We start from the raw sequence: 27,520 nt of genomic DNA, 5'->3' as shown, positions 1-27,520 counted from the left end.
GATAGTTAAGATTTTTTTTTTTTTTACTTACCTTGTTATTGTAGAAAAATATACTCCCCTTTCTTCCACTTCCTCCCTCGTCGGCCGCGGCCCGCGCCGTCACTTCCGGTTTGCAATGATTCCTGGGAGCTGAACGTCATCGCTCCCAGGAATCAATGCGCCGACACCGGCACCGCTCGTCACTTCCGGTGCAGGCGTGTCATTCCCTGCTAAACAGCTTCTGGGCATGCCCAGAAGCTGTGGAGGAATGCGGCGCCGTACCGGAAGTGACGAGCGGGGCCGGTGCAGGCGCATTCTTGGAGAAGAGGACACGGAAGAGGAAGCAGAAGAGGATCGCGCTGGCTTCAGCTGCCCACATCCGAGATGGCAGCGCTGGAGAAGAAATTTTAAAGGTAAGTATTTCTTCTTGCAGGTAAGTGCAACCCGGGACAGTACAGAGGCTATCCATTGTTGAATGTACTAGCCCTGACTGTCCCGGGGGTATTTTTATTGGACGGAACTCCGCTTTAAAAAAAGAATAACCATTAAGCCGACCATAGCCGATTTGAATCTTGGCCGGTTCAGCACATTTGAACCTTGTATGGGCAGGCTTAAAGTACCCAAGTTGTATACAAGTTGATTAATCAATCAATCAGCCTGCTGAATTTTACATGTGATTTTTGGTAGCGACTGTTTACAAGGGGAAGTCACCCTTCAGGGAGAACACAATGGCTCCACGGGAGGGATTCCCCTGTCAACCTATGGTTGCAGGAAAGAAAATTACTCTGTCTATGGCTGGTCTTAGAAAAGTTCAGCCCAAATGCCATAGTAAATCATTGCAATATCATTGGTAGGTAGGTGATAGAGAGGGTGAGCTGTACAGGGATTTATTCTAGAAATCCCAGGTTTTATTAAAGAGGTCCAGGGTACCTTCAACCTTCGCTGTGAGGTACACTATTCTTATCACACCTACGAGAACATCTAGAGAGCCAATAGAAAAAAAGGTTCTGGCAGCCCTCAAGATAAGAGAAACCTTTTTTTGGGAATATTTAGAAATTCCATGGAAGGGTAATCCTAAAAGACAATGAATGAGTAGGGTCTGAGGGGAGAATGACATCTAGGATTTGGTTCAGGAGCAGCATCAACTGAGGCTAAAATGATTGTATACAGGAACATTGCCAGAATATGATATAATGATCCTTTATCAGACCCACATCTCCGGAGCGATTCTAACGGCTATCATTGGGTTATTCTCCTCATACCTCCTCCTATTTATGGGTATATAAATGAGGATTGTTCTCTCGTGGTTGGTGTTCATAAAGGATTTTGTATATAGGGGAGAATCTTGGGAGCATATAGATTCAAAAGGCATTGCTTTTTCCACGACCATAGAAGGGTGTAAGGAAGAAAAATAATGCCGGACCTGTAGGTGCATAAATAAGAGCTTTTAGGAATGTGTTTATTGGCTTGCAATTCTTCAAAGAGTGGTTTGCGGGATATGGGATTAATAAACTGTTGCAAATTTGAAATGTACAATCGACAGAAGTTTGATAGGAGGTAGGTTGCTTATTTTCTAGCAACTAATTGCGATCGTATTTGCGATTCCCAGGAACGAAAGCGGTTGATATAGACTGACAATTGCTACATGTATGGCCAGCTTTAATCCTATGTTACATGAGCTGTTATTCTTTACTTGATACTTGAGTGGTTTATCCATTTATTGGCAGTCACCTAATTTGCAGCCCTTTTTAATCAATTGCTGCTAATGAGGTGGTAAATTCAGTAGCAAGCGATTAAAAATCACCCATATAGCTAAGCCCTTACTGGTCTTGCTGGCTTATTACGCTGTACATAAGCAATGCTTGGCAGAGGCGTAACTAGAACCTTCAGGGCCCCGGTGCAAGAAGCCATGAAGGGCCCCCCGGACCCCTGGCCGGGGCCCTTCCCTATAAGCCTGGAGCTCTTCCCACTAATCCTGGGGCCCTTTACTCTCGTTGCGGGCCCTTTATTATGGTCCCACAGCGGGACCCTTTCACAAGTTCTGCTTGGGGGGGGGGGGGGTGCAGGGGCCTAGTGACAGCAGAACATAAGTGAACTGGATAGGAGGAGTGGCAGGGGCAGCATACAGAGAAACCAATCTCCTCTATTTTCCTCCTCCAGCTACAGGAGGCAAAAGGAGGACAGTGATTTCTCTACATACTTTCCCCGCCACCCCTCCAATTCAGGTGTACAGGGGAGCCGCATGGGGCCCGGTTGCAATTGCAACCCCTGCAACCCCTGTAGTTACGCCCCTGATGCTTGAGTATTTTTTCAAGTATACATTTTAAATAATTTCCTCATATTTAAAGCAAAACTAGCTGAATTGAAGTCCCAGGCATTTTTTTTTTATCATTATACTTACCTTTTGTAATCAAAATTATGTATGTAATCAACAGGCTGGGCTCTTGGCAAACAGGCAGAATACCGGTGTCGGTCTGCCCTGAAGAAAACAGCCAGCACTGGACCGACCAGCATGTTGGGAACAAACAGTTGTAACATCAACAGGAATACGGCATACAGAGCTGCAAAATATGATTCCTCCTTTAGTAAAATAGCCAGCGGCAAGTAGAATAGAATTTGTTCCTGCTATTTTGTTAAAGGAAGAATATCATTTTGCATCTCGTTGTGTGGTGGTCCTCTTGTTGGTACAATTGATTGCTTCTTTGAAAATTGACGGAGCCAGCACCTGAGATGTGATTGTGGAGCCTGATGTTGCCTGGAGCAGCATGTGAAATATTTGATTAAGTCGGGGATAATACTAAAGCTTGGGTAGGTAAAAGTTGGGGATTTTATTTTTCCAACAAAGGTGGGGTAGAAAGGGGTAAAAAAAAATGTCCTGGAGTTTCACTTTAACAATGTTGGGTGCTTCCCTCTTCAACAGCAACATCCTCTTCCCAGGTAGGTGGCACCTGTTGCTTGACCAGGGGGCACATCCTAACTCAACGTCAAAGCTAAAGTCATAATGTGGGAAAGACCAGGTTACATTCATTTTCTATTGCCAAAGTTATGACGACACTAATTGCACACATAGAAGAACATGTCTATCTCCACTCAGCCACCAAAAAGCTCCGATGCTTACGTTATACGCTGCTTAGCATATCGAATAAAAAGGACAATGGCCATTAACATAACTCAGAGGTGACCGTGAGCTCATTATACTTATTAACTTCCCATAATAGTACTTTTGATGCTTAGCTCACCTTTCTGGTTTTCCCCAGAATCCTGGCAGTATTTACATATGATAATCACAAGTTTGTGGCCCCACCTAATTTCACAATGTGAGAAATCCTCAAGGTATTTGTACCTTCTTATGCTTGCTGAGACTGTGCATTTAATTTCTATGTCTTAAGATAACAACTTTATAAATTATTCAGGATAGGGTTGTCAATGTCACTAGTTTATATTGATCTCCGTTCGATGGCACTGAAGTGGACCTGCCAATAAAATTCACACTCTACATAAACGCATAGAGCCCAAGGCACAATATTTTGGTAAATAAAGTATTTCTTCTTCTTAGCTCTTTTATGTCACCTAAAACCTAGCCAAAAGAATGCATCATTTCTTGCTATAGGGTGGGGAGATGGGGGCAGTAGAAGGGGGTAGGGGTTGCATGCAGAGATCAGGGGTGAAAGTAAAAGGTGGATGGGAGATGCAGAGTTAGGTAGCTGTGGAAGAAGGCTGAACTGTATGTGTGTGTCACACCCCCAAACTCTGCACTACGTATGTAGCGCACCCCCCGAATGCTGCACTCTGAGAAATACACCTTCCCTAACTCTGCATTCTGTACTTAATGCATTCTGTACTTAATGCACTCCTGGTATTTAACCACTTTCCGACCGCCTAACGTACATTTACTGTGGCAAGTCAGCTTTATTGCGCAAAATTCCGTACCTGTACGTCATTTTGTGCAATAGCCACTAGATGGCGCTACCGCACCGCATGAGGCGCAATCTCGCTGTGATTGGCTAACAGGGATGTCGATCAACAGGACCTGTGGACCCGATGTCCGCCCGCCACCCGCGATCGTTCCCTAGAGAGGCAGAACGGCGATCTGTCTATGTAAACAAGGGGGATGTTCTTACAGGGAAGATGGCGATCTTGTGTTTCTGCTCAGCAGGAACACCGATCTCTGTCTTCATCCAGTCAGACCATCCCCCACCCAGTTAGCAAGCACCAGCTAGGAGCCTTTGATCGCCCTTGCCAGGGTCATTAGTACAGTAACAGTGCATATTTTTAGCACTGATTGCAGTAAAAATATCACTGTTTTCCAAAAAAGTGTCAAAAGTGTCAGCTGTCCAATTTTGTCCACCACAATGTCGCAGTCCTGTTAAAGATTGCTGTCATTACTAGTAAAAAAATAAATAAATAAAAATTCCATAAAAATATCCCATAGTTTGTAGATGCGATAACTTTTGCGCAAACCAATGAATATACGCTTATTGGGATTTTTTTTTAACAAAAATATGTAGCTGAATACATATTGGCCTAAATTGATGAAGACATTTGATTTTTTTAAAAATTTTTTTTGGATATGTTTTATAGCAAAAAGTAGGGCTGGGCGATATGGCTGAAAACTGTATCACGATATCAGTGTTTCATATCAGTCGATATCGATAATTATTGATATTTTTTTATTACCCATTTAAAATAAGGACCAGGAGAAAAATGTTACATTTAAACATTTTTATTTTAAACTTAACCTTCCTCTGAGTCTGATCATAATAACCCCCTTAGTTCTTAAGACAATAAAATGTCAACACAACCATGTAAAACTCAAATAATTAAAATGTAAACATAAGTCACAATGAACACTTAACAATTATCTTACATTTAGGTGCAAAATGAAAGAAAATGTAAGAAATGCTTAATAAAGTGTAATAAAATAGTGCAAACTGTTAAATATAAACAGAGAAACCTGAGAATTTAGTGCAAGTTTAGTGCTAGGAGCCTGGTTCACTAGCTGTTCACCTTCTGGTGAATAAAGTGTTTAGTTTCTACCGCATGACAGAACAGACCCATCCCAAAAACACACATTGCATCAAATATGTGTAAAAACAAAAAAAACGCACCAACCAACTGCAACCTGCATAGGCTGTAAGTTGAAACTAACATGTTCCAAAAGGTGAACTTGGCCTGTAATTTGGGCCAAGCTGGCCCTAACAAACCACTTTAAGGATAGCTAGCCGCGAATAGCTGCGACCTATCATTCCAGTTAACAGGGCCGGCAGCCACATCTAGCCGCTCATAGCTGTGTCAGGATTCAGATTGCCAGTGTGAATGTGGCTGCTGGCCTGCTGGGTATGCTGTAATGCACTGTAGTAGTAGCAGATGCTATGTACTGTATGTGCAGTGTTTTGTAAAAAAATAAAACTGAGGTAGAGGTACAGTACATCTGTAACATAAAAAACAAACCTACAGTAGTAACATTGTTTGAAATATAAAACCTGCAGAAATATGAAAAAGTAAGGGCTCTTTCACACGGGCGTTCCTTTTTTTTTTGCCCGATCAGGTCCTTTTTTTTTTTTTTTTTGTAACGGACACGAGTGACACTTGTGTCATCCGGTCCGTATGTCCGTTTTTCATCCCATCCGTTTGCGGATGAAAAACTGACATAATGCATGTCTATGTAAATACGGATGTCTGCGGATGACACCACTGACATCCGTTTTTGCTTCAGTTCCGTTTTTTGAAAGGAAGAAAAAATAGGGTTCTCCTCCGTTCAAAAAAACTGAACTGAACTGACAAAAAACGGATGTCAGAGGATGATCATCCGATGACATCCGTATTTACATAGAGATACATTATGTCCGTTTTTCATCCGCAAACGGATGGGATGAAAAACGGACATACGGAACGCCCGTGTGAAAGAGCCCTAACTCAGTCTAGTTCAAGCTATTCTTACTCTAATCATCATACTTAGTTGAACTATTCAAGTATATTTTAGTCCAGGTTTTGTGCTATGAACACCAGCTGGTTGACCTTCTCTGGGTCTAAAGCTGCCCTGGTGCATGTAACAATATTACCCCCAGTACTAAAAATCCTTTCTGAGGGGGTTCTGGTGGCTTGAATGCACAAGTACTTTTTCGCCAGCTGAGACAATCTGGGGAAGTTGTGTTCATGTAGCCTCCACCAGTCCAGAGGGTTAGACTCACTGTCTGCATCAGGGCACCTCAGGTAACTTTCCAGCTCGCTCTCCACTTTTTGTTTTTCAGTGAGAGGCAAAGCATCATCATCTTGTCACTGTTTTTTGAAAAAGCTCCCCAATAACTTGCGTTGCTTCTTCACGCCCAGTGGCAGAGGTGGTCCACTTGCAGCTCCTCCTTCTGCACCTTGGTCTGCTGCTCCTTCAGAAGGTCCTGCCTGTGATTGTTGGCCCTGGTCTTCATCCATGATCTCAGACACAGCTCTCATTTGAATGGCCCCTACCTTCTCTGGTCTGATGTATTGGCCTTTAAATCTAGGGTCGATGAAGGTAGCCATGTCAAGAAGATCATCTGTGTCAGGGTCAGCATATTTCTCGTCGAGATAAGTCATTATCTTTGTCTTTAACTCTTTTGTGAGCTCAGTGTCCCCCTCAATAACTTTCAGAAAACTGGAGCGGAAAAGGTGGAGCACAGGCTTCACGTACGAGACCGTCACATATGACTCCCCAGAAAGGGAGTCTGTGAACTCCAGGAGAGGAGTTAAGGCCGCATGCATTGACTCAAGGACGTCAATATCCTGCCACGTTGGGATCAGGTGCCTGTTGTTTTTGTCAGAAGTCAGAACTTCAATGATGGCCTTTTGTTGCTCTAGGACCCTTGCCACCATCTTTTGTCTTGAGCCCCACCTGGTTAGTGACTCTGTGACCAGCTGGTGTGTGGGAAGATGGAGACGTTCCTGTGCTTTAGAGAGCGCACTCTTTTTCTTCCACGAGTAAGAAAAGGCAGATACCACTTTCTTGCACACACCTACAGCCCTCTCCACTCTTTTATCTTTTCCTGCAGCACCTGTAGAAAAACAATGCCAGTGTAAACAACTGATAATAGATCGATTGTGTACAAAATTGATGACGAGCATTAAAATGACAAAGCTACTCACCAATAGCAGAGTGCAAACGATGGCCAAAACACTGCAGCCGTGTCCAGTTGTTCAGTGAAGTCGCCTTCACTACATTTGCCCCGCTGTCTGTGGTGATGCACACCATTTTGTCTTCATTCAGACTCCAGGACAACAGTGCTTCCTACAAGCCTTCTGCTATCACTTCTCCTGTGTGATCTTCGGGGAAATATGCAGTCTCAAGACATCTGGTTTTCAAACCCCATTCATTGTCGATGAAGTGAATGGTCAAGCTAATGTATGACTCAGAAGTACGGCTTGACCACAGGTCAGAGGTTGTTGCAAAGTACTTGGCTGACAATATTTCTTGCTGCACAGATTCTTTCCACATTACATACAGCTTAGGAATGGCAGTCTTAGAAAAGTACTTTCGGCCAGGAATAACATAGCGTGGGTCAAGCACGTGTATGAGCTTCTTATAACCTGGCTTCTCGACAGTGCTAAGCGGAAGCATGTCTTTGGCTATATGATATGCCACTGCCTCCGTTATATCTTTGTACCGTTTAGATTCTTTGTCATAAGGCACTGATGCAGAGTACCTCTCCATGGTGGTCTGCTGCTTGTGCGGTGTTGCAGAAGATGTTGTTGGTTGAATACGGCTGTGCTCCAAAAGATGAGCGCGGCTAAGGTGGTAAAACAAGTTTGTGGTATTACCAGTCTTGGTAGGTACGACGGTCTTGCATAACCTGCTGACGACATTGGTCTGACTACGGTCAGACTTATAATATCCAAAAAACTGCCATACTGGCGAGCTGACTTTTCCTCTTTTATTTACAATTTCCTCACTCGCTGCGGCACTCATTTTTTGCATTGGTTGCATTATTAACAAAGGCACTCACACTTTTGGTAACCTAGCAACTAGGGCTGGGCGGGGAGGGAGGAGAGCTCACTGTGTGGAGGGAGGACTGAGGAGGAGTCCGGAGAAGCGCTGTATAATTATGGGCGTGTCTGACACTCTGACTCAGTCTGACGTCTCTGACGGACCACCGCCGCGCCTGGATGTGACGTCAGCTGCGGGCTGTACAGGGGCTGCGCTGTGATAGGTACAGAGAAGAACTCCCCAGTAACCGGCCACCTTTTTTAGTTGAACTTTAAAGTACTATTTTTTTTTTCCAACTCCTTTATTGTACAATTGTTTTGTTTTTTTCGCCTATTCTTATTTGAATAATGAAAGTACTTTTTCTACTTGTGCAGCCAGCCCTCGCGTAACTACACACACCCTGGGGGTCCAGCCAGCTCGTAGTCCGCCGCACAGGAACCGAACTCCCCAGTAACCGCCCGGCCACCTTTTTTAGTTGAAACTTGAATGAAATGAAAGTCAAAAGTACTATTTTTTTTTTTTTTTCAAACTCCTTTTTTGTACACTTGTTATTTCGCCTATTCTTATTAGAATTAGAACTTGAACTTTTTCCACTTGTGCACTGCAGCCAGCCCCCGCGTAACTACACACACCCTGGGGGTCCAGCCAGCTCGTAGTCCGCCGCACAGGCCGCACAGGAACCGAACTCGCTCCCCAGTAACGGACCACCGCCGCGCCTGGATGTGACGTCAGCTGCGGGCGGTGCGTCTGTACAGGGGCTGCGGCGCGCTGTGATAGGTACACAGAGAACTCCCTGGCCTGGATGTGACGTCAGCTGCCGGAGAGGAAACAGGCGGTGCGTCTGTACAGGCCAGGGGCTGTGATAGGATAGTACCTATCCTATCACAGCCCCTGGCCTGTACAGACGCACCGCCCGCTTCCTCTCCCTGCAGCTGACTGACGTCACATCCAGGCCGGGGAGTTCTGTACCTATCACAGCGCGCTGCAGCCCCTGTACAGACGCACCGCCCGCAGCTGACGTCACATCCAGGCACGGCAGTGGTCCGTTACTGGGGAGCGAGTTCGGTTCCTGTGTGGCGGACTATGGACCCCCAGGGTGTGTGTAGTATATCGAACGTTATATCGTTATTGCAACTATCGCGATACATATCGGTATCGCTTTATCGCCCAGCCCTAGCAAAAAGTAAAAAATATTTTAGTTTTTTTGTTTTTTTTTCCAAAATTGTTGCCATTCTTTTTTTTTTTTTTTTTAGCGCAAAAAAAAAAAAATATGCAGAGGTGATCAAATAACACCAAAAGAAAGCTCTATTTGGGGGGAAAAAAAGCACATCAATTTTATTTGGGTACAGTGTCACACGACCGCGCAATTGTCACTTAAAATAATGCAGTGCCGTATTGCGAAAAATGGCCTGGTCATTAAGGGGGTAAAACCTTCCGGTCCAGAAGTGGTTAATGCCCCTTTAAGACCCTCCCTCTGTTAGTGAAATTAGATTACACTCACTATTTGATGCGGTTTGGAGGGTGTGTGATGGGGGAGGGGTGCTTTGGGGGGTCGTGTTTGAGTTCCTGCATCTATTTTCTGAGAACAAAAAAGCTGTGTATATATACATAAGGTTGGGTTTACAAATAAGCATTGAATACATGGCAAATGATTCCCAAAGTACTATGGGTTAGCTAAAGAGACAGCACAGCAGTTTTTGCTTGCTTTTGAGGCTTTTTTTGTCTGATTAAAACTTCAATCTGATTTTTTTTTTTGATCAGCAGTGAGTCACTGCCTTAAATCACCTTATTACTGGTTCAAATAGGTTGCAAGTATTGATTTATATTTTCAGAATGTTGGGCTGCTTTGTGTCCAGGGGTTTGGGATTTCCATTTATTTAGTGAGCTACAGAAACTGAGCAGTGCAGATGGATGATGAGTTTGATAGCATAACTAATTCCCAAAGTGCACTTTGAATGAATCAGGAAGCAATTATAAAGCTGTTTAATATTTATCTGCTGCCAGGTGCACTGCCCTAGTTTCTAGTTCCTGCTTGTTGGGTGAGCTCCTGTAAAGGAACTTGAAATCATCTGAATAATAGACTAAAGCCCAGTACACACCACTATTTTTTTTTTTTCAACTGAGCGGGTTGAACGAAGGACAACTGACCGCTCCGGTCGGACCAACTGTACTAACAATCTGATGTTAGTACAATGATCTCCTCTGCTCTTCTATTGTGTTCTGGCTGAGAGAGCTGATCCAGAGTTGGGTCAGCTGCTGGTTTTCCAGCGTGCTCATCTGACACCAGCCGACTTCTATGGGACCGGTTGCCATACACGCATGCTGAATGTTGGCCGGTTTTTATTGAACCGACCGATGTCGTCCGACATTCGGCCCATGTGTACTAGGCTTAAAGCGGTAGTATCCCGCTTTTTTCACTTTTACCTACAGGTAAGCCTATAATAAGGCTTACCTGTAGGTACAAATAATATCTCCTAAACCGGCACGGTTTAGGAGATATTTACAGTGCATGCAGCCGCTCGCGCGAGCTGCGCATGCGCTCTGAAGGTCCGGGGGGACCTTCAATTAAGTTGCCGGGAGCTTGCCGGAAAAATCACTCCCGCGCGCATGCGCGGGAGTGACGTCATCGCGGCTCCGGCCAATCAGCGCGCCGGAGCCGTCTCTTCCGGCCAATCAGCGCGCCGGAGCCGCCGAACCCGGAAGAGACGACGAGGGATCATGGCAGCGCCCGCATCGATGTCCGGGGGTCCGTGTCGGGGCTCCGTTTTAAGGTAAGTTACACATAATGGGCTAGTATGCGATGCATACTAGCTCATTATGCTTTTGTCTTGCAGGTTTTTTTTTTTTTATTTTTTTTTTTATTGGGTTTACAACCGCTTTAAGGAGAAGCCTGGGCAATTATGGGGTTTTGGAAAGCAATGTTTTCATTCATCTAGTGCAGGGATCTCCAAAATCCAGCTGTTGCGGAACTACTCATCCTATGAGGCATTGTAAAACTCTGACATTCAGACATGACTAGGCATGATGGGAATTGCAGTTCCTGAACAACTGGAGGGCCATAGTTTGGAGACCCCTGATCTAATGTGATCAGCTAAGCTTTCAGGTCTGCACTCGATCAGCTGCGTGTTCCTGCCTTGATGATGCCATACTGAAGACTTCCTCTATGCTTCTACAGTGTTCTGAAATACTTTCCTGCCAGACTATGTGCTGGTACCAAATCTTTCTAGCACTCACTGAAAATCACTCCACAGGATGTTTTCTTTTTGTCTTAGATAAGTTATCTTCACTTTCTCATGCACAGCTATCCATATTCCTCCTGCTAGTTTAGTGCAGCCGTTTTAATCCACGGTTCCTTGGAACCGTAGGCTTCCTTAAGAGGGGTTCCTTGAATATTAAGCAGTGGCAAATTGATCTCCTGCCTTATTATACCTGTAGAGTTTTGGAACCAATGTCCTCCAGGGTGATGTTCTTTACAAAAACCACCATGGTAAGGGGCATTCTTCCACTGAGCCTCAATGTAAGGGGGCCCACCTACTGACTACCAATTCAAGGGCAGGGGAGGACTGGGGCGGGGGAGGACTGGGGCAGGGGGGCAATTGCCCCCTGGGCCGCTCTGATGTCCCACCACTGACATACTGCGTACGGGTTAAAGACAAGGACAGAGCGCAGGCCTTCCTCCCCAGCATGGATGGTGTAAACTGTGTCTGAGCATAGCCGGTTCTATGCCCCACTGGAGACTCTCCTCCCCTGGCCAGACCCAACTGAGCTGGAACCCGGATTCAGCCGGTGAGTAGAGAGTACTTGAAGTGGGGCTTCAGCCTAGAATGGGAGTCAGGAGGAGGACGGGAAGAGGGAGAGTGGAAGGTAGGCCAAGTCGCTGCACCATGGGCCTCTGGTTTGTTCTTGCCCCCTGGGACAAAAGTTGCCAGTCTGCCCCTGTTCAAGGGAGCACTACCATAACCATCAACATAAAAGACCCTTCTCCCAATGACAACTGGTTAAGTGGAGGGAATTTTCTACTGACCTCCAATGTGGGAGAACACAACAAATTTCACGGTCTGCTTTTCTAGTTCCCTCCATATTAATTTTAGGATTGCTAATAAAAAAATGTTCCTATAAAGAGGACTTGGGTGTTAAAAATAGCCTGCCTTTGTGTCCAGGCACCATAATTTTTGTTTATTATTATATCTGTTCTTGCTAAATTATTGGCAGGGTTCCCTGAAGCTAAAGATTATTTTAAGTATTCTTTGAGGTGAAGAGGCTGATAAGGGTTCCTAAAGTAGAAGTCAAGTTTTGGTTAGAGTTCTGCTTTTAGCGACATCTGCTCCCAAGGATCAATTCTTTTATATTACTCTGTACTTCATTTTCTTGCCAGCTGCAGGTCTATTCTGAGTAATGGGTCATTATGTATTCTCTTTATCCCTGAATCCACAAGCTTTCCTAGATATCTTTCTGTTTTTTGTGGGCTATAAAGTTTTCATGACTGCTTTCCTTTTTGTTATGTATTTTCTCTTTATTCAAGCAAAATTCTCATATCTTTTCCAGTTCTGTATTAAAATGTTACTAAACCCAGGTCCCTGCATTCACTATATCTGGTCTCCCACAGTACACAGAACATGGAAATGCAATAGTTTTAGTAAATATAAACAACTAAAAACCTTTTCTTATCAGCAGTATATAGCAGTCTCGTGACTTCTATCAGTGTCTGGGTAAAGTTTATAGGAGTTTTCATTCTCCCCTGATTGTCCTATGAGGCTGCAGGACCCCTGACCCTCTGTCTGGACAGTGCTGATTGGCCCTGTGCTGAGCACATGCACTCTCCCAAGAAAAAAAAAAGAACTCTCTAGCAATACACAGCATACTGAGCATGTGCAGCTTACCATCAATACTCTGTTCTATCAGGAGATGGTTCAGGGACTGTGGAAGAAGGGTAGAATCAGAGAAGATAGGATCGGACAGCCTTTTTACACAATGCAGAGGATTAAGCCCTTAGGTTCCACAGTGAGTGTAACAAACATGCTTTACAGCATATACAGGCTGATTTTACTGTTTTGGGTTTAGAGTAACACATTACTTTTATCTTGCATGCCTAGCCCTTCTGTATGAAAGAGTATTTCCCCCACCCCCAAAGCTTACTTACCTGAATTAGAGGGCTGTTGCCTTCAGTGAGGTGTACTGACCACGGCCAAAATTTTCTTGAAGGCCATGTCTATGCAGTAGATGTCAAAAAAGACTTCCATGGTGTCATCTCTGAGGCTGGAGATGCTCAGATATGCACCATCCCTATGATACTGAGATGTGAAAGAATGCTTTTAGTCCTTGTTTGAAGTTCATAGACCAGTGATGGCGAACCTTGGCACCCCAGATGCAGAGTGCATGAGCATCATGGGAAATGTAGTTCCAAAACATCTGGGGTGCCAAGGTTCACCATCACTGTCATAGACGATGAACTTCAAAAAGACTTCCATGGTGTCCATGGAAGAATCAGAGAAGACTGTCCGATCCAGGTCTGAGAGTCCAATGTGTTATTAAATGATCAGTAGAATGAATGCCAATGCACCCTGTGGGCTCTGACACTCTACTCTCGTCCACAGACTGTCAGTGGCAGAAATTTGTTATATAGGCAGTCCCAGAGTTATGAACAAGATAGGTGTGTAGGTTTGTTAAGTTGCATGTGATGTGGGATTCCACTCCTGTAGCTGGCAAGATGGCTGCCCGGCGGCTTCCAGGACCAGCGTGTGGAGCACAAGCTGCTGGAAGTGACATCACGCTGCCTCCATTCGTAAGTACGAGTCGGTCGTAACCTGGGGACTGCCTGCATAAAATGTATCTATTATTGCTTTTCAGTTGAGTCCAGCCACATTTAGAGATTGTACAATACAATACACCTGATGACGGGGCAATGTCCAAGCCCCCAAGGTTCATTGGCTTTTTTTCCACTGTTCTTTTAATAAAACATCACTTTGGACTCTTATAACTTAGGTGTTGCACTCTTTTTTCTGTTTCCTGTAGAGCTGGATGTGTCCAAAGACCTAATTTGGGTGTGTTTTCTAGTATTTGTGAGCAGCCTATCCAAAGCAAGTTTGCTCGACCAACAAGATGGTCTTTGACAATACTGAATACCAATAATGGAAGATCTAGCTCCTCTGGTTGTAGCAAGGTTTTTCTTACTATCTGTGTACCAGTTAGGGACATTGCTTCTCTTTATCTCCTGGTTATGTCCTGGTGACAAGTATTTTCTTTCAGCTAAGGCTGGCCATACATGAGTCATTTTCTTTCGTTTAACCCAGTGTTTCTCAACTCCGGTCCTCAGGGCACACTAACAGGCCAGATTTTAAGTATTACCTTGGGGTGATGCAGACTAGAATACTGCAATCACTGAGCAGCAAATTATATCACCTGTGATTTATTTCTGTTTTCTTGCAAACCTGGCCTGTTGGTGTGCCCTGAGGACCGGAGTTGAGAAACACCGGTTTAACCCACTGGTTGAACGAAAGAAAATGACTAATTTCCCCCATCCACACGTTCGAGGTGGATGGGGAAGTCCCTCCTGCTGGTCAGAACACACTCCTCAGCACCACTATCTACTGCTGGCGGCGTTGATTAAGAGAAAATTTTCCAACAGATTGGACATACATGAATCAAACCAACCAGCCTGCCCATATATGGAATAAAATTTGTCCAGTCCCTGTTGAACCGCCAAGATTTCAATCTATGAATGGCTGGTTTAACTGTCTTAATTCTAGCAATAAGCACAAGGAACATACTTAGTAGTAGATTAATGTGCTTTTACTTAAAAGTAAGTGCACATTCACCCTAAAGGTCATGTTGTGCTGCCCTTCCTCTTCTCCCCTCTCTCTTAGAAATGAAATGATTATTATTATTTTTTTTTTACACCGTAATTTATTCGTGCTGCACTTGCGCATTTCTTGCCTAGGTGAGAATTTCTCCCTGCGCATGTGCAGATCTGCTGCAGGGCTTGGCTCCTGAGAGACTCCTGCAGCACATCTGGGCATGTGCTGGGTTGCTCAACCATCTGTCCACACGTGGGGGTTTTCTTTTTTGAAAATTCTTTTTATTAAAGTTTTAACAAGTTACATTCAGAAAACAAGACTGTCAATTCACACATCCATTAACAGTCAAAAAAGGAAAATAAATACATTTAATATATTTACATAGACCCAGTTCAAGGTGAAAATTGATACATCTAGTCTGCCTGTCACTTACACAAGACACCATAAATAAAAGGAGTATAGATAGGATTAACAAGTCCCCCCCACAGCTCCAAACCAATAGCTATAGAGGGCACTATTTACTAGTCAGCTATATTTCTATGTATGTCAGGGGCACAAACTTATTCAGCTCATATTCGAGGAAGGGCAATTTACTAATAAATCAATGCAGATCAATCTGAAACTGTATGTGGGGACTCAACCCAGCCATCCCATACTTTATCAAACTTCTGGGGGACTCCCCTACTCAGGTATGTTGCTTTATACAATGGAAGGGCTCTGTTAACTAGTGCCTTCCACAATTCAAGCTTAGGAGCAGATGTTTTCTTCCATGACAGTATTATTAGCTTTCTGGAATAAAATAATAAATGGGTAATTTAGGGTGCGTATTGCCCTAGTGGGAGCCACTCCATCAACCAAGCTCAACAAACAGTCAATGATGGATGGTCTTATTGGTAATTTAGTAACTAACTGAATACAGTGGATCACTTGGTTCCAACACATTGGGTTTTTTATGCATGCACAAAGACTACTGCCAGGGAAGTCTGAAGCCCTCCTTGTCTTTGTGCATGTGTGGGACATGACCAGCACATGTTCAAATGTGTCGATGAGCTCTCCTAGGACCAGAAGGCCAAACTGAGCCAGTGGGCACATCTGCACATGCACTATAATGCTGGCACCAAAATGGGGACTGAAGTTCTTTGTTTAACAAGAATGATGCAATTACAAAGTACTTACAGTTACAGGAAAACAATATAAGACATACAAAATGCATGCATACACTCATGCACAAGCTATCTATCCTTTTTCTAGCAACTGAACATTGGTAATAGTTTGAATGCAATAGGGGTACACTAAAAGTTTCTTTGTTTCCATTATAATTGGTCCATGATTTGGTCTATGAGAAAGGTTCTTGATCTTGGCAGTCTTTTTTTTTTTTTCCTTCTGTCGTGAAGCTTTAGTGTTGTCTCAGTGTAGAGTCCTTCTTTCAGTTTTGGTGTAGACCTTTTATCTTGGAAGTTTATACTTGTTGGCTCTTCCCACTTGGTCTTAGATGTCATTGTGACCATTGTCACCAGGACTGAAAGAGAGGGGAAATCCTCTGATACAAACATAAGAGTGCTACAGAATGCATGTGTAGCAGGTTTTCCAGGCATTGGGTCTGCCATTGTTACCGGTTACCTCTCCAGCCCATGTGAGCTGCGACCCTGGGTGTGAGAACTGAGACATTGACAACTCCGGCATCTGTTTGGTTGTTTTATTGTATTTTAGGGGATGGGAGAAGGGAATGAGTGGGATACTCCTTTAGGCTTAACTAGGTACAACTTTGGGACTTTTTCCAGAAAAATGTCTGTTAACGCTGTTCTGACGCTAGCCAACGCTCACTGACGCTTTGAACACACTGTACTTTGTAAATAGTGCTGGAACCTCGACTTTAAGTCCAGAAGATCCAGGACTGTAGAATACTGAACTTTAACGCTGCTCTGCTCAAAGTCAATGTGGCAGCTTCCTTCAGCCTGACGCTAGCTTGAGGTAGCTTGTTGTGAATTTCTATGTTGCCGCAACTGTTAACTGATGCACTACACACTGTGCACTGACTTTTCAGGGCCCAAATTGCAGGTGCCCCCTACTCTTCATGGTCCCCTGACAAGGTACCCCCTCTGTAACTTCAGGGTCCTCAACCTAGGTACCCCATTTACACCTAGCTGATGTCTTGATCCTAGAACCTTCTCCGGAGTGGTCCCCTCTAACACTTCAGGCAGAACCCCCCAGGGGCAATACTCAGTACTCACGACCTGTGTAGGCGTTCCTGGGACTGGACCCCTCTCACTCTCCGCTAGTTCTCGGCACGCCGGATCCCCCTCAGCTCAACTCGGCACTCTCTGGATTCTCAGGCAGCACCCCGAGACATCCGCTTCCTCAGACAGGAGGAGAGACAGCCATTCTCTCCCTCCTGGTCCCACCAAAGACGCTGAGTCACGCACTTGCCTCAAACTTATACCCACTCCCAGAATCCTTTGTGGCAGAAAGTGCCTTCTGGGGTAGTTACAAGCCGAATGTGTCCCTGATTGGGTTTCCTCCACTGCCCTATGAGCCTCTCACAGAGCCAGTGGGGAGACCCCCCCCCCCCTCAGCAGACACACCTGGAAGCCATGACACCCTACCAAAAAGAGATCATGGCCCTGCTGTTAGGCAGACAAGGCCCACCATGCATTTACATAGCACCTATCTGTAGGGTGCTACACATGAATATACACATGCACAAGCTATCTATCCATTTCTAGCAACTGAACATTGGTAATAGTTTGAATGCAATAGGAGTACACTAAAAGTCACTTTGTTTCCATTTTAGCTGCACCATGATTTTCTCAGAGGAAGGGTAAGGGAAGGATTGAGTGGTTACAGGAAAACAGGTTCTTGATCTTGGCAATCTTTTTCTCTTGTGTCGTGAAGCTTTTGTGTTGTCTCATTGTAGAGTCCTCCTTTCAGTTCTTGGTGAAGACATTTTATCTTGGGAAGTTTCTACTTGTTAGCCCTTCCCACTTGATCTTGGATGTCATTGTGACCATTGTCACCAGGACCAAAAGTGAGGGGAAAATCCAAAACTTTGAGTTTTCCCTAGAACAGAAAAAGAGGGATAAATCTTCCAATGGGGATGCTTTTTCTATTGACAACTAGGAAGAGGTTTTTTAAAACTTTGAAGCGATTTCTCTTCCTGTTGCATCTTTAGGAAAGGGAAATCTCCCCAGTCGGACACAAATGGCAAAGAAACCTGATGGGGGATTTTAACCATTCCTTACTCTGACTTAAAAAAAAAAAACATAACTGAACTATAGAATATATTATTTCTTGAACTTTAAACTTGCAGACATTTTTATTTGGTTGTCTGCGCTGAAGAATTATGAAATTAAATCATAAGCACCCCAGGCAAGGGGAGGAACTCCTCTTTGCTCAGGCTTTCCATCTTTCAACATAATGGGAATGTCTCCCAGTGAGTGCTGAGTGAAGGATGAGAGCTATAACACATATGTCATTGTCTTTATGATAGATTCCCACATTGGCAATGGCCAGAGAGCTCATTGTTGAAAGTAATGGCTATTCGCCATATAGCCATATGATTATCAAATCTCTATTTTGATTTAAGAAAAAATAAATAAAATTACCCGTTATTTTCTATCCCAACTGGGAAATCAAGTTGAATATATTTTTAATGGAAAGCAGCAGAAAATCCGATCACTTTTTAACAGAGTGCTTTAGCTGGTTCTTGTTTTCAATCAATTTCTATTCAATTTTAATTATTCTTCCATTGGGAATGGTTTACTAAAGAAATATTGGCTGTTCACCAAAAAAAAGTGAATGCTCATTTTGAAAAGTGCATGTTTACTTTTTAAAGTGAATGTTGCTAAATAAGTTAAACCAGTGATTACGTTAAATTGTCAGCGCATGCAAGGCAAATGCTCCTTCACACGGGCGCTGATGCCCGTACAGGGTGACCAGGCCATTTGATCATCCATAGTCAATAGGTGTTGCGTGCAGGCCGCCCATTTAAGACTATAAGGACACAGCGGCCAAATGGACACAGGTGCTTGTCTTATTGTGACAGGTGTGCAGGTGCAGGTGAGTAGCCCTGCACACAGACGGTGTGTGATTGGGCCACACTTTTGCACTGGCTACATTAAGATGAGTCCATGTAGCCACTGCTTCCTCATAGACTTGAATTGGCTGCCTGCACACAGCACCTGCCGCCTAGGGAGGCATGAACCAATGGCCTTTTTTTTCATGTGTGGGCCTCAACGTCCTTGTGAATGAGGCCTAAAAACATTTTTGCCACCACCACTATGCAAAGTGAACACATCTTTATCTAGCAAAGTGAATGTTTTTAAATATGTTAAAATTATTTTTCGATTCGTTATCTGTAGATCACCTTTGTTCTCTAAAGCAGTATTAAAGTGATTGTTACCCTAAAATAAAATATAGAGATCCTGTTTCCTTATAGCAGGTTTAGCAGCACAGTGTTAATGCTGTCTAACCTGCCCCTCTGGAAACTGTAAAAAACCTGGCTGATCCTGCCAGTTCCTGTGTTTCCATCTCTGTGCTGACCATGATAATCATGGCTAATGAGCCCTGACCACTATGGTCATCCTGCGTGTCTCCGTCATCCGAAGCTCTTCTCTCTGCTTTCCCCCCTCCCCTTCCTGCCTGTCAGCTCTGTGTGTCTCTGTCTCCCCTCCCCCCCACACGCTGCGTATATTAAAGCGGTTGTAAACCCGAAAAAAAAAAAACCTGCAAGACAGAGGCATAATGAGCTAGAATGCATCGCATACTAGCTCATTATGTATTACTTACCTTAGAACGAAGCCCCGACACGGACCCCCGTACATCGCTGCGGGCGCTGCCATGATCCCTCCGCGTCTCTTCCAGGTTCAGCAGCTCCGGCGCTGTGATTGGCCAGGGCCGCGATGACATCACTCCCACGCATGTGCGCGGGAGTGATTCTCCGGCAAGCTCCCGGCAAGGAAAGCTGAAGGTCCGCTGGACCTTCATAAAGCGCATGCGCCGCTTGCGTGAGCGGCTGCATGCACTGCAAATATCTCCTAAATCGTGCCGGTTTAGGAGATATTAATTGTACCTACAGGTAAGCCTTATTATAGGCTTACCTGTAGTTAAGTGTCAAAAAGCGGGATACTACCACTTTAAACCAGTCAAATGTCACTGCCAGCCCCTCTCTGGTAAGCTCCTATCCTGCATTGTATAAATGCTTGTAAGAAAAGATCCTCTAAATACCTTTTTGAGAAGTGTCTTTAGGTTTGTCACGTGACTCCCGGCCGCTCTGATAACACAATCCAGGGCTACAGCAGGAGGAGCCGAGTGGCTAGCTTGGCGGTCACTTGACTCCCGGCTGACGTCAGAGCGTTTCTTTCTTTCTTTCTTCTTGTATATTGCATTCTCACCTATAAATAAATCTACTGTCTAAGCGCTTAAATGTTTTGCCATGCTTTGCTGTATGCTTGGATATCCATGTTTTAGGTCATTATGCAATACAATCTGGATTCCCAAGTTCCCTCATTTAGAGATTTATGGACTTTAGTTAATACCTAGTCCTGAATCTGGAAATTACACACTATTCTTTGTACATTGTTGATTCGCTTGCTTTATGGCATCTGATTTTTGTTTGCTTCACATGCAATGTAACCACCTAATTGTTGGCCTAATCTGTTGGATTGAATCTTAATAAAATCCTTTGTAAAAGAATTCATCTGGAGTGTGGCTCTGGAGTGTGGCTGTAGTTGAGTGCTCAGCCCCCGGAGACCTCTCTCTGCCTGAGAATACAGATGTGTATGCTGATACTTTAGTGTTGCTGAAGCATGCAATTGATGTTTCTCCTTGTGTACTCTGTGTCTTGACTGTGCTTCTTCTCTTTGCAGGATGTTTGAATGGTAGGAACTGAACTGAGCAACAAGATGAGCGTCACCTCGTGGTTCCTGGTGAGCAGCTCAGGCACTCGCCATCGACTGCCTCGGGAGATGATCTTCGTTGGCCGCGATGACTGCGAGCTTATGCTTCAGGTAAACTCAACTGAGGCTTGATGCTGTTTGTTAGAACGGGCTGGTACCAATTCAAATGCTTTCCATGTTCAGGTTCCCTGTTAGATAGGTCCTTGGCCCAAAAATATCTGTAAATGCTTAGTCCAAGTACTGTTGACTGTACTTCAGTTTTTGTTGTAGGTTATTTAGAAGGTGGCTAAGTTTGTTCTCCATGGTCCCACTATATGTTGGAATGTAGCCTCTATTGCTTACTTCCAAGGTAGGCTGGGGCTATGAGATGTGTAGTTTGCATAGAGCAGTGTACGTGACCGCTACGAACGTGTGCTGCTCGTTCCAAGCAAATGGAAGTGACGGGAAAAAAAGGCGAGGTTTAGTATATTAAGAAGGCAGAAAACCGAGTAAGAAACTGTTTCATGAACCATAGATAGTGGATGTATAGGGATTGTTTTTGAAAAATAAAGCTGGGCATAGATAAAAACGATAGAAAAAAACCTAACCTGTTCCTCCATCTACACAAACAAGGTGGATGGAGTCATGAACTCAAAGGCTTCCTTGTCCGTTTCACCCCACTGTGTACTCTCAATGACAGGGAAAGACTTGTTGAGAGTACATGCTAGGGGTGAGAGGGACAAGAAGTTAGATTCTCCCTAACACCTTATTTGTAGTTACTTATAATGTAATCTGTTCTCATTAGAACCAGTAAAAACCTTTAACCATTCTCTGTACCACCTTAAATCACTCTCTGTACCCTGTATCACTTGATGTAGCTATACAGACACATTTTTACGAACGTTATAGCAAAAACCTTTGAAAAATAAAATGTGATACTTTTTTTTTTTTTTTTGTTAATACTGGAATTTCACTAAACTGCTAAACTTTGCTAGCGTGTATGGGAAGGATTGCAATTATTTTTGTAAATATAGACTGCTAAATACCTTTTCTCATCAGCATTATATAGCAGGCTTATGACTTCCTTCAGTGTCTGGTTAAAGCTTGTAGGAGGAGTTTTCATTCTAAATGATAAAAAAGAGAGTGCATTACCAACAAATCAGTTATTTAAAGCGGAGTTCCACCCAAAAGTGGAACTTCCGCTTTAAGTAGTCCTAGCCCCCTGACATGCCACATTTGGCATGTCTTTTTTTGGGGGGGGTACCTAGTTTTTTGTCAGGTTCCCGCTTCTGCTCGGAGCCCCGCGGTGCCCCAAGCGGAAGTTCGCCTCTCTTCCTGCTTCCCTGCAATCTTCTGGGACACATCAGAGGTCCTAGAAGACTGCCGGCCAATCAAGACGCGTAGCACGTCTCGCGCATGCGCAGTGCGCACCCAGCTGTGAAGCCACAAGCTGTCACGGCCGGGTTGCCCACATTAGTGATGCCAGTGCCACTGAGACCAGATGGAGAGGTTTGAGGCTTCGGGCGGCCGTATCGCTGGATCGTGAGACAGGTGAGTGTGTGTTTATTAAAAGTCAGCAGCCACACTTTTTGTAGCTGCTGACTTTTAGAAATCACAGAAAAGGCTGGAACACCGCTTTAAAATGTAAAAGTAATCTACTCGCAAGCAAGGGCCAATAAGACCAGTTTGGCTCTGATGAAGAGGGCTCAACCTTCGAAACGTGTTAGCCTTTGGATGCTATGAGGGCTTGCCGTCATTGTATTTGCCTTTGTTTGCCAAAAGCTTGCAAGTAGATCCCTTTTACATTTTAAATAAATGATTATGTTGGTAGTGTACTAGGTTGGTGTGCCCTCTCTTTTGCATCATTTTCAGTGCTTGTAAGGATGCCCACAAGTCCTGAGAGACCACTGGCATCATACGCAACATTTGGACAAGAATTAGGAGAGCTACATACATACATACATACATACATACATACATACATACATACATACACCCTAGGCACCACAACTGAGCACAGGAGAGATTTATCTGTGAGTTTACATTCTGCTCAGACTGTCCTATGAGACTGCAGGACTCTTGACTCTCTGTGTGGACAGTGCTGATTGGTCCTGTGTAGGGAGGAATAACACCGCTCAGATGAGTCTGTGTCTACAATCCAAGAGGATGCTGGACCTCGGCTCGCCACCGCAAACAGCATATATGTGAAGAAATTGGTTGCACACCTCCAGGAAATTCAGTGAAGGAAAAGTTCTTTATTGTACATACAAAGGTACAAGGTACAGCAGGATAGATATGGTAGATACGTTTCACACAAATTTCATGTGCTTGTTCACTAACCAATTTCTTCACATATATGCTGATTGGCCCTGTGCCTATCACATGCACCCCCCCAAGAAAAAAAAATTCTAGCAATACATACCAAACTGAGCATGTGCAGAGTGCCCCCGAGGCTCTGTACTATCACCAAATGGAGTGAGTATAACCAGCATGCTTTACTGCATATACAGACTGATTTTACTGTTGTGGGTTTAGTAACACTTTAACCATTACCGCATACTAACGTAGATCTACGTCGGCAGACTTTGCGGTAGTATACCGGGATGATGCCTCTAGCTAGAGGCACCATCCCGGTACTGTGGTTTACAGCCGATGGTCGGCTTTCCGTCAGTAATGACCGATGCGGCTTCCCCGCCGCCTTCCGCGACTTTGCTCGGGGCCCCCGTCCCACCGGGAGCCCCGAGCACCCAGCCGGCACGTCCGCCGGCTGGATGGAGTCCCGATCAAAGCCGGAAACGGCTTCGATCGGGTCTCCGATGACGTAACCTGGAGGCGGCGTCCATGACGTCTCTTCCGGGTTACTCTGCTACAGATGGTGGCAGTTTTAAAAAACGGCTGTATGCAAAAACGCAGTTTTCGGCATTTTGCATACATGCTAAACAAGTTTAGTGGAGGGGTCGAGGGTCTTTTAGACCCTCGATCCCTCCATAAAGAGTACCTGTCACTGCATATTGGTGTCACAAGGGATGTTTACATTGCTTGTGACAGCAATAAAAGTGATCAGATTTTTTTTTTTTTTTTTTTTAAAACTTGTAATAAAGTAAAAAAAAAAAAAAAAAATAAAATAAATAGGAAAAAAAAAAATAATAATTTAGCAGCCCCCGTCACAGTTAGCTCGCGCACAAAAAAAAATGTATACGGAAGTCGAGCCGCGAATGAAATCGCTGTTCAAACCACACATGTGAGGTATCGCCGCGATCGCCAGAGCGTGGGCAATAATTTAAAAAAAAAGAGCTACACTCTAACTCTAAACTGGTAACCGTTAAAAAAAATTAAAGCGTCGCTTATTGAGATCTCTATTGAACGTAGTTTGTCGTCATCCCACGGAAGGCGCAATTTTAAACCGTAACTTGTTTGGTATCTATTTACTCGGCGTGACATCATCTTTCACAATATACAAAAAAAATGGGCTAACTTTACTGTTTAGTATTTTTTAAATGCAGTGAAATGTGATTTTTCAAAAATGTTCCAAAAAAATGGCGTTTTAAAGACCGCTCCGCAAATACCGCGTGACAAAAAATATTGCAATGACCGACATTTTATTCTCCAGAGTCTTTGCTAAAAAAATATATATATATATATATATAATGTTTGGGGGTTCTAAGTAATTTTCTAGGAAAAAATACTGATTTTAACTTGTAAACAAAGTGTCCGAAATAGGGCTGGGGCTTAAGTGGTTAAGGAGGGCTTTTCTGTCATTTCCATAAATTTCTGCAGATAGAGCACTGTTCACTCAAACTAAAAAGCTCGGGACGGGGCTGTGCATGACTACTCACTAATAGGGATAGGGCCAGCATCTAAGCAACTACAGCAGTAGGGTGACAACCATGCAGTGACACCATTGCAGAAGAAGGAGTGTTGCCACTCTATAGAAGGAAGGGCCTATTGAATGGTTCTACTAGAAGATCAAAAGATTTTTACAAAATGTACTTACAAAAACGCAGAGCTCTGTTTTTTTTTTTTTTGGTATGGGCAGTCTGCATCACAAATATGATTTTTTGTTCTGCCTTAAAGCAAACCTCTATTTAGATAATTACCCAAACTATGTCCCTACTGAAAGGCCTATAGCTTCTCTCTAAATGGAGTTCATGTTCCTTTTCCTTGTGTATTTCTTGACATATGGTTACCTAAGGCTGAGCAAGTCTGAGCTGGAGGAGTAAGCTTTGTTTTTCCATTGTGTATATATAAATGACGTTTATTTATGTGATGGGTGGAGGTGGAATAATGTTATTCTTCCCTGTAAATTTTTATAACACTTATGATGCCAATGATTGACTGGATTGTCCTGACAAGTGCTGGATTATCTCCATTTTGCCATCAGCTTATTTTAAAACAAGCCACAAAAAAAATGAAAATTTTGGAGTGAAATGGTTGGACCACACAAAAAATATGTCAATAGGGCCCAGTTGACATGTATCCAAATCCGCTTTTGTCTGTTTTTAATGCGCATTGCATGTGCGTTTTTATGTATTTTCCTTATTCTATTTGTAATCACAGTGTATAAAATTGCGCAGAAAATCGGACATGCCTCATTTTTGCTACACAGTGCACTTACAGGCAGGTCCATAAATATTGGGACATAGACACAATTCTCATCTTTTTGACTCTATACACCACCACAATGGATTTGAAATGAAACAAACAAGATGTGCTTTAACTGCAGACTTTCAGCTTTAATTTGAGGGTGTTTACATCCAAATCAGGTGAAAAGTGTAGGAATTACAACAGTTTGTATATGTGCCTCCCACTTTTTAAGGGACTAAAAGTAATGGGACAATTGGCTGCTCAGCTGTTCCATGGCCAGGTGTGTGTTATTCCCTCATTATCCCATTTACAAGGAGCAGATAAAATGTCCAGAGTTAATTTCAAGTGTGCTATTTGCATTTGGAATCTGTTGCTGTCAACTCTCAATATGAGATCCAAAGAGCTGTCACTATCAGTGAAGCAAGCCATCATTAGGCTAAAAAAAACAAAACAAACCCATCAGAGAGATGGCAAAAACATTAGGTGTGGCCAAATCAACTGTTTGGAACATTTTTAAAAATAAAGAACGCATCGGTGAGCTCAGCAACACCAAAAGACCCGGAAGACCGTGGAAAACAACTGTGGTGGATGACGAAGAATTCTTTCCCTGATGAAGAAAACACCCTTCACAACATTTGGCCAGACCAAGAACACTCTCCAGGAGGTACGTCTATGTGTGTCAAAGTCAACAATCAAGAGAAGACTTCACCAGAGTGAATACCGAGGGTTCACCACAAGATGTAAACCATTCGTGAGCCTCAGAAACAGGAAGGCCAGATTAGAGTTTGCCAAACAACATCTAAAAAAGCCTTCACAGTTCTGGAACAACATCCTATGGGCAGATGAGACCAAGATCAACTTGTACCAGAGTGATGGGAAGAGAAGAGTATGGAGAAGGAAAGGAACTGCTCATAATCCAAAGCATACCACCTCATCAGTGAAGCATGGTGGTGGTAATGTCATGGTGTGGGCATGTATGGCTGCCAATGGAACTGGTTCTCTTGTATTTATTGATAATGTGAATGCTGACAAAAGCAGCAGGATGAATTCTGAAGTGTTTCAGGCAATATTATCTGCTCATATTCAGCCAAATGCTTTAGAACTCATTGGACGGTGCTTCACAGTGCAGATGGACAATGACCCGAAACATACTGCGAACGCAACCAAAGAGTTTTAGGGGAAAGAAGTGGAATGTTATGCAATGGCCAAGTCAATCACCTAACCTGAATCGGATTGAGCATGCATTTCACTTGCTGAAGACAAAAGTGAAGGGAAAATGCCCCAAGAACAAGCAGGAACTGAAGACAGTTGCAGTAGAGGCCTGGCAGAGCATCACCAGGGATGAAACCCAGTGCCTGGTGATGTCTATGCGTTCCAGACTTCAGGCTGTAATTGACTGCAAAGAATTTGCAACCAAGTATTAAAAAGTGAAAGTTTTATTTATGATTGTTAATACTTTTGGTCCCTTAAAAAGTGGGAGGCACATATACAAACTGTTGTAATTCCTATACCGTTTACCTGATTTGGATGTAAATATCCTCAAATTAAAGCTGAAAGTCTGCAGTGAAAGCACATCTTGTTTGTTTCATTTCAAATCCATTGTGGTGGTGTATAGAGCCAAAAAAATTAGAATTGTGTCAATGTCCCAATATTTATGGACCTGAGTATGTGAATAGCTTAATTCGATTCAATGTATTTTTATGACACCGTTGGTTTTTGTGTTTTTCTAAAATGTTTTAAAAACACAAACCAGGCCTTAGGGATGGACATCTTGTGAGCTGGATGACCCCTTGGCTTCTAAAGGTTTGAACTGACTCCTGTAATTAAAGATAGATGTTACAAGCTCTGTACTGCATAAACTTTTTTAAAATGTTTATAATTCTAAAAAAAAAGGATATATCGATTTTAATATATACACTATATTACCAAAAGTATTGGAACAGCTGGCTCTCCATGCAGATGAACTTTAATGGTATCCCAGTCTTAGTCCATAGGGTTCAATATTGAGTTGGCCCACCCTTTGTAGCTATAACAGCTTCAACTCTTCTGGGAAGGCTGTCCACAAGGTTTAGGAGTGTGTCTATGGGAATGTTTGACCATTCTTCCAGAAGTGCATTTGTGAGGTCAGACTCTAATTCATCCCAAAGGTGTTCTGTCGGGTTGAAGTCATGACTCTGTGCAGACCAGTCAAGTTCCTCCACCCCAAACTCGCTCATCCATGTCTTTATGGACCTTGCTTTGTGCACTGGTCCAAGTCATTTGGTGGAGGGGGGATTATGGTGAGGGGTTGCTTTTCAGGGGTTGGGCTTGGCCCCTTAGTTCCAGTGAAGGGA

The 27,520-nt window shown here is 43.6% G+C and overlaps 1 protein-coding gene across 1 annotated transcript in view; it reads left to right on the top strand.

The window, feature by feature from the left end:
* The window catches only part of CEP170B (centrosomal protein 170B), a 170,055-nt gene that overhangs the window by 40,633 nt on the left and 101,902 nt on the right, over window positions 1–27,520 (top strand). The window contains exon 2 of the mRNA XM_082275275.1: window positions 20,595–20,735. Coding sequence (XP_082131401.1) covers window positions 20,604–20,735 — 132 coding nt within the window. The 5' untranslated portion in view covers window positions 20,595–20,603. The remainder of the gene's footprint in view (window positions 1–20,594; window positions 20,736–27,520) is intronic.

The sequence above is a fragment of the Pelophylax lessonae genome (genome assembly GCF_965119305.1).
Source record: "Pelophylax lessonae genome assembly, chromosome: 13".
Taxonomy (NCBI): domain Eukaryota; kingdom Metazoa; phylum Chordata; class Amphibia; order Anura; family Ranidae; genus Pelophylax; species Pelophylax lessonae.
The sequence above is the reverse complement of the archived record's forward strand: the minus strand, read 5'-3'. Positions and strand labels throughout refer to the sequence as shown.